Consider the following 8,584-nt stretch of genomic DNA (forward strand, 5'->3'; position numbering starts at 1 on the left):
TTTGTAGGAAAACATGGGCTATCTTATTCATCTATTTCTTTTTTTTCAGGCGGGCATCTGAGTACCCATTGTTTTAGATATCTCGGACACTTGTCCATTTTTTCAACACTTTTCTTTTTTTATTAATAACTTTTGCATAGCCCATGCTTCTTTTCTGCAACAAAAACTTTGGAGCATTTATTTGGTGGATATCCTATAGGGTATATTTTTGGTGTTCACTCCCAGTGTAAGAGTAAAACATGTTTGGGTGGATCTAGATGGAATGACATGTTGTTGCGCCTACCCTCAGTGTAGGAGTAGTGCATATGTGGGTGATGTGTACGTGATCTTAATTTTAAGAGCATGACAAACCTCTCATAAGGGTCAACAAAGCTTGACTGAACTCAATGCAAAATAAGCAGTACAAATGAGTGGAAGTTTTCCTAATATAAATATCATATTTGGCTCTGGTAGAAATTCATGCTTTGTCATACAAGGAGCTCATCATGTAGAATTTTTATGTTTTTCAAAAGATAAATCTTTAGAACTCTAGTATCACTAGGAACAAGATAAATAGCAGCTCAGACCTTCTCATATCATATCCGTCAATTACCTAGACTTAGATCAAGCATATGCTACCCACGAGTTTCAAATTCAGAGTAAATCCTTATATCAAAACAGTCGCATACAAAACTCGAGAGAATTCAAGGCCGAAAACTAGGTACTTGAAAGAAATTACAATAGAGCAACTATTCATCATTTCTATAGCAAGAGATTATCCTTTGAGTCCATTTTATTTATTCAGCTCTTAAAAACAGAAAACGAGACGCATACTTTTTTTATTTTGTTTTCAAAATTTGAGATCACACCTTACTAATATATATAGATAACTGGATAGGACAAATTTTTATTTTATTTTAGTTTGTTATGCATCTTTTTATTTTTTTAGCTAATATAAAGCAAACTCAAAAACAGTAAAACTAAAGGAAAGAAATACTTAGCTAGATATACGGGGGATGCTCCTCCCCCAAGCTGGATGTTGCTGTGGTCGATTGTTGAATGTTGAGTGATCTTTCTCAGAGCATGTTTGCCAGCATATGTCCTTCTCGTCCATGGGTGGAGTGAGATGACTTTAGCCGAGTGAACTTTCTCTTGGTCTTATTTATCATCATGTAGAATACTTCAACAAAAACACCAAAACTCATGACATAGATTAGGATAAGGGGTTAGCGGTCAGCCATTCGGAGATTAGTTGTCCTTGTGGGTTTAGACAAATTTTCTAGCAAGATGTCTATCTAATATATTTTTGGATTTTCTTATTTATATAATGCAGAAAGAAAATATGCATATATGGTATTTTTAATTTTTATGCCACCACAGTGAATATTCCCGCGGGCTTTTACACCATATAAGTATTCACATGGGGCTTAGGATTTTTATAATGCAATAATGAAATTTTTATTCTCTTTTACTAATGCAATGCTAATGCAGAAAAGTAAATATGCTAAAGAGATAAATAATTTATGCAATGCTAGAAAGTAAATATGGATAACTACCGTTGTAACCTTACGGTGAGGGTTTGGATTTTTAAGTCCTCCGGACAGGACTTGACTGGGGAGAAGTCCTTCATTCCTTGGGTGCATCATCCGGTCTTAGCAGTGGAGACTCAAATGACTGCACTTCTTGTGATGGTGATTCCGATGATGATGTCACCTTTTCTTTCCACACCCGCCTAGAGTGTGGACTTGTCTTAGGCGGAGTAGGTTCATCTTTCACCGGCACTTCAGGTTCTTCATCTTTCCATTCATTCCATCAGGGTTGGATCCTTTGGCGTTGGGATGATCAACGTCTCCTCCTAGAGTGGCTCTTCTTCGGCTATTCATAAGTAGTATAACTATTAAAATAACAGCGTACCTTTTCTCCAGGGAATTGGAAGAGGACTTGTCTCGATCTGACATAGATGATTGTGTTGGTGGTGTTGAGGAACGGTCTTCCAAGGATGATGGGCGTATCATCTTCTTCTTCTCCCATGTCCAGGACCATGAAATTGGTAGGTGTATAGTGATCTTGTATTCTTACCATAACATCCCTCGCTATTCCCTCTGGGAATTAGATTGATTGGTCGGTCATCTGCAACTGCATATATGTAGGGAACAAAGGTTCGTTACCCAATAAATATTCATACGTTACCATGGACATTATATTGACGCTCGATCCAATCTCGCACAAGGTCTTGTGGAAGATTCTTTTTCCAATGGTACACTCGATTGTCGGTACGCTAGGATCATCCTTCTTAGCAAGGAATGGTGAAGCAAGAAGGTGGTCATACTTAGATCGGAGTGTGTTGATCATGTTGATTGTTTCTTCTTGTGGCTGACTGGTCTTGTTCTTCCTCATTCTTCTTCTTGGTCACTGTTGTCTCTTTGGGCAGGCATGCCTTTTGTGGATGACTAGGAGATTGAAGATGCGGTCCTTGAAAGAGAACTTCTCTTTTTTATCCTTGATCGTGAAATAGATCTTGGCACTATCCGCGTAGATTATGGCTTTTGCGGTGCTCAAGAAAGGTCGGCCCAGGATGATGGGTGCCCCTTCATCTCCACCTATTTCCAAAACCACAAAGTCTATGGGAACATATGATTGTCCCACTCGAACAATGGCATCTTCAAGAACTCTCTTGGGGTAGCAGAGTGACTGATCTGCAAGCTGCAAACACATGTTTGTGTACAACAAAGGATCTCCTAAAATTTTCTCATAGATTAACTTAGGCATGATGTTGACACTTCCTCCGAAGTCACGAACAGCTTCCTGGAAGATGTGAGGTCCAATGGCGATAGGGATGACAGGTCTCCCTGGATCACCTTTCTTGTCAGGCATGGTGTAATCTATCCACCTTCCCATCAATGGCTCTATGTAGTAGTAAGTTGCATTGTAAATATCGATAAGATTTGTAGTTTCTAAATCTTCCGGCTGCCCCAAAATCTTATCTTTGTTGGATTGAGGAACAACAGCCGCTAGCTGAGCTATTTGTTATTCTATCATTTTATTAAAGCTATGCTGGTTCTTAATGGCAGAAGCAAAGCTATCCATTCTATTATTTATGTTTTCTAATATTTTATCATTGGTAGCTACCTTCTTAGATAATCCTTCCATAAGTCTAGATTGGCCAGCAATTAATTCTCTCAAGGGTGGTTGATTGAAGTTATTATAATTATTATCTTGAGGGTTACCTTGGTAGTTTGGCCTCTGTTATTGGTTCCATCCTTGATTCTGTTGAGGACGATAGTAGTTGTTGTTGACAAAGTTCACATCCTCTTGGATTTCAGGACAACTATTCCCTAAATGCCCAGTGTTGCCACATACTTCACATGTCATGCATGAATCATGAATGTGCATGACTTCTTGCTTTTCATTAGCTTAGTCTTTGAGCTTCTTGATCAGTAGGTCCATCTTGGCAGATAGCATGTCTACCTCCTTGAGTTGATGCATACCTCCACCTCCCTTGCGGGTCTGAACACATTCTTCATTTTAGCCTTGGATGGAGGCCATCATGTCCACAAGAGTGGTCATAGCTAGAAGTGTAAGTGATAAGAATGCACCTCCAATAGCAGCATCCATGGTCTCACGGGTACTGTTGGTCAACCCATGGTAGAACTTCTGCATGAGTAGCCAATTCTCCATCCTATGATGAGGACATTCTAATATATAGTCTTGAAAGCGTTCCCATGCCTTAGGGATAGATTCATCATGTTGTTGCTGAAAACTTGAAATTCTCACACGCAGAGCATTGGTCTTGCCCGTGGTTAAGAACTTTGCTAGGAAGGCAGTGGAGCAATTATCCCATATAGTGTTGCTATCTTTGTTGGCATAGAACCACTGCTTTGCCTTCCCCAAAAGTGAAAATGGGAACATGCAAAGTAGTATGGCGTCCTTGGTTACTCCCTTGATGGTGAAAGTGCTGCAGATCTCTAGAAAGTATTGGAGATGTGCACTCACATCTTCATGTGTCTTTCCACAAAATTGGCTCGCTTACACCATATTGATGAGAGCTGGCTTGAGCTCGAATCCATTGTCTCCCACATTGACTATGGGTCTAGTCCGGATGTTGGCAGTGGTTGGAGCAGAGAATTCGTAGAGAGTCCTATCAGCCATGGCTTCAAATTTTGGTGTTAAGCTTCGCCTTATATGGTTGTCTTCTGACTCTAAAGCCACAACTTTTTTGAGTTTAGCCTTAGTCCTCTTAAGTAGTGCTTCTGGATCATCAACGTAGTTTGTCAGAAGGTCAAAACCGATCATACATTACCCTACATAAGATACACAAGTAGACAAAACAAGGGTAAGCCTGTTTGAGCAGAGGTTAGTGGTTTATCTCGATCACATCAATAAGCATAAGTTTATAAATACTTCATTTGTCTAGCTACCTTCCCCGATAATGGTGCTAGAAATGCTTGTTGGTATTTATTCACTTATCACTTGTTTTAATAGCCACCTATTAATTACCTACATCTCCTAACATTACTTTACTAGGTTGTCATCCCTAGTGATGGTGCCAGAGATGCTTGTTGCTGCTGTCTAGCATCACTACTAGAATGATACTAAGTAGTTCTTTATCATCTTATGTGACAAGAAAGAATATATAGATATGAATGAAAAAGGATCTGTAAGCACACAGATAATTATACCATTGTAGCACTTCATCCGAGAGTATTCTAGGTATCATTATTTATATTTTTACCACAGGGAAGGTCTAGCATGGACAAGTATTGATAACTTATTCTATTGATGGAGAAGTAAACCATAACCAATATTTTACTCATAATAGGGGTAAGTCATAGGATAAGATATATATAATAAGTATTGATCAATGATAATGATAAGTCACTCAGAATACTCCTTTCTATGGCATTAGCATGGTCAAGTAGAATATTAGAGGAATAATTCCTAAGTCATCCTTAATTACAAGTCAAAGCATACATTGATTAGTGCAATTACACCTAGTAATCATAGCTAAGATCATCTTCATATCTACACATAAGGGATATTACTAGGGAAGAGTAAGAACAGAGCTTATCTTCCTTCGTAATCAGATCCTATGTGCTACCTACATCCAGGAGTGGACTACAAAGGACTCAATGGCAGTGTCACGTCTGTGATCTACCACATAACCCAAAATATAGGGTGTATTCACATGTAAACAATGTATAAGCACCATGCTTACACAATGTCGACCACCCACCCATGGTACCTTAGAGTGAGTGCTATACGAACTTATGCATGAACATGATGATAATCCAATTATACTAAGCATATAATCAAAGTAGACGATGAACATTATAACGAAGAACATGAATAAGATGAATACTAATGTTGTCATAACAATTGTAGCAAGCATATAAAAACAATGGATATACAAAAGAGAGAGGGGGTACAAAGATTATACCGAACTACGCTCTTGACACGATTGGGAATCCAAGTGTAGCCTGCTTGCTTCCCTCTAGACCTAGCCTAACTAGCTATGCCCTAGAATATACTAGAGCACTGAGGATGATTAGGGTTTCTGTCTTCTCAAATGACTTGATGACTAGGGTTATGCCTAGGGGGAGAGGCAGGGGCTGGATTATATAGCCTTGAGGGTCCAATGTGAGCCCTTGGATCAAACCGACTTAAGCAATGACCTAGATGCATCCTAAAAGGTGGTGGGAAACCGACATATGAAGCTGGCTGACAGGTGGGCCCATCGGGGTCGGGTGGCCTGACAGTGGGGCTAGGAGGCTTCACATGTCCTCCCCTTGCTCTCTGCTTTGGTGACGTGGCTTTTGGAGTGTTCTAGAGTCTTCCCTCATAGGTACCACAGCGGAACTCTGTATTTTCCTTTGACGATTAGGTCCTCCTTGGTGGTTTTCTGATTAATCCCTGCTAAAATCATGGATTCACCAAAACTCATAGAATTTGTTAGTTTAAACCCCTATACCTTTGTTGGTGATCTCAATTGTGCCCTTATACATGTTTTATTGATGGTTTATAATGGTTGTTAACTACCATCAAACGACACCTTGATCAAACTTTGTCACAGAATGGAGGACAGGTACCTGAGCCTTGACTGCTACCCTTCCGCAGACTTGGGGTGGCAAAAGTGGTGCCTCTACGTCCCCATTGAGAGCCCGCCATTGCTGTCTTATTCTCCTGACCTACTATGTGGTGACCTCCCAGTCACTGGAGGAACTACCGCCCTAGGAGAACATGCAGGATGTGCACTACTTGTTGGATGCGATCATGGACCTAAAGGGCTAGGGCCTAATGGGGACGAGGGTGATCTGTACCTTCATCAGCTATTGGGTCCTCCCCTTGAAGATGAGGCACCACCCCTAGTGGGAGTTTCGTGGCCTGACAGACCCAACAATCGAGTCGAGGGTCACCATCCACGAGGATGACCTAGACCAACAGGTGATAAAAGGTTATGGGAGAGTACACGCTGGATCATGGTAGCGGGGAGTCCTTGGAGGCCTTTAGCACTGACCATCCTCCACCGACAGACAAACCTCTTGATGGCATGGTCTCACACCCGCCCCCAGTTCCTATTAATGAGGTGATTTTTTTCATGTACCACTATTCATGTTGTTTCTCTTAATTAAATTAACTAGAGTATGCAAGCAATGCTCACGCTAGTATTTGTGTTCATGCTACTTAATTTAACTAGTATTTAGAAATTGCCTAATCTCTCAATAGGTGGATGTGGGTGTGATGGCGTCCCAAGGATCCTTGGCCCTGTAGCCGGGATCTTCGTCCGCGATCATGCTCAGAAAGCATCCCTAGAACCGTCCCCTAGTGGTGGTAGCCACCAGCGATGATTCCGTTCCCTACTAAATTAGACAGTCTCGTGAGTCATTTTTGTCTTCTCAAATGACTTGATGACTAGGGTTATGCATGGGGGAGAGGCAGGGGCTAGATTATATAGCCTTGAGGGTCCAGAGCCCTTGGATCAAACCGACTTAAGCAATAGCCTAGATGCATCCTCAAAGGCGGTGGGAGACCGACATACAAAGCTAGTTGATAGGTGGGCCCATGGGGGCCAGGCAGCCTGATAGTGGGGCCGGGTGGACCCACATGTCATCCCCTTGCTCTCTGCTTTGGTAACATGGCTTCTAGAGTGTTCTAGAGTCTACCCACATAGGTATCGTGGCGGAACTCCGTATTTTCTTTTGACGATTAGGTCCTCCTTGGTGGTTTTCTGATTAAACCCTGCTGAAAACATAGATTCATCAAAAGTTATGGAATTTATTGGTTTAAACCCCTAGACCTTTGTTCGTGATCTCAATTGTGCCCTTATACATGTTTTATTGATGGATTATAATGGTTGTTAACTACCATCAACAACATGCTAGCTTATCATTAAGTCCTATGGGGGCTACTATCAGAGATATAGGCCAGGGGTACCTGCACTGCCCATATATATGACCATCGCCAAGCTATCGCCCCCGCAGCCATAAAGGAGGAGGCCCACAAGGGCTGATGCGGTCGACCCACGTGGAGATCAAGGCAAACCAAGGCGGGCATATTTGGACGACAGCTAGGATCAATCTGTTGTACCAAACTAGGAACACGATCTATTAGCCCGAGCGCCATCTCTATAACCCTACCTCTCCTATCTATATAAAGGAGGATAGGGACCTCGGGCATGGAATCTATCTTCCACCTATTCCATCTACCTCATAGCTAGGAGCAACAGCCCCTGTAATTAAGCATACGAATACAACAGCAGCCACACCACTAGAGTAGGGATTAGCGTGCACCACGCCCTGAACCAGTATAAATCTCTGTGTCTCATGTGCTACCATCTGATTCCATCTACGCGATCACGTTGCTGGATATTGCCGGAGCAAAATAATCCGACACCTAGCAAACGGACATACATTGCTACAGAAGATGGAGGCTACGTTAGTACTTTTGATGTAGAGGAAGACATTGAAGATGAACCTGCTTCAAATGAAGATCAAAATGGAGTTTCTTTGACCTTAATTGATGTAGGCAACCAACGAATTTTCATTATACAGTGAGTACTCAGTACACAGATGGAGGAAGCAGAGAAGCAGCAGTGCCATAACTTGTTCTAGATTTTATTTGTGATTAAAGACCAACGTGCATGGGTAATTATTGATGGAAGAATATACAACAACTTGGTAAGTTTTGATTTGGTCAACAAGCTTGAATTGATGACGCAACCTCATATACATCCGTATCATATTCAGTGGCTAAACGACTCATGTAAGGCCAAGGTAACTCAAACAACCCAAGTGCATTTTCCCTTTGTCCATGTTCTAATTTTGTAGATTGTGATGTGGTACCCATGCAAGCTTGCTCTCTTATGTTGGGTCAACCATGGGAATATGATAATAATGCTATCCACCATGGTAGAAGTAATACATATACTCTTATGCATAATGGTCAAAAAATTACTTTGCAACCCATGACCCCTGCTCAAATTGTACAAGCTGAAAAAGAGAGACTTGCTAGTGAAACTAAACAAGTTGATGCTAAAACTAGAAATCAACAAGTAATTAAATTGAAGAACTCAGTGATGCTTGCTTCTAAACTGGATCTTGCAGAGAAT

At 41.3% G+C, this 8,584-nt stretch overlaps 1 protein-coding gene and 1 non-coding gene across 2 annotated transcripts; one reads left to right on the top strand and one right to left on the bottom strand.

Moving 5' to 3' along the window:
- Positions 1 to 2,388: 2,388 nt before the first annotated feature.
- LOC136544033 (uncharacterized) lies at positions 2,389 to 2,853 on the bottom strand. Its single transcript, XM_066536319.1, has one exon. It carries the CDS (start codon positions 2,851 to 2,853, stop codon positions 2,389 to 2,391), a length of 465 nt encoding a protein of 154 aa, XP_066392416.1.
- Positions 2,854 to 3,655: 802 nt separating this feature from the next.
- Positions 3,656 to 3,762, top strand: LOC136547664 (small nucleolar RNA R71). The gene has a single exon (XR_010781627.1). It is a non-coding gene; the product is annotated as a small nucleolar RNA R71 (small nucleolar RNA).
- Positions 3,763 to 8,584: the final 4,822 nt, after the last annotated feature.

The sequence above is a fragment of the Miscanthus floridulus genome, chromosome 3, assembly GCF_019320115.1.
Source record: "Miscanthus floridulus cultivar M001 chromosome 3, ASM1932011v1, whole genome shotgun sequence".
Classification (NCBI taxonomy): domain Eukaryota; kingdom Viridiplantae; phylum Streptophyta; class Magnoliopsida; order Poales; family Poaceae; genus Miscanthus; species Miscanthus floridulus.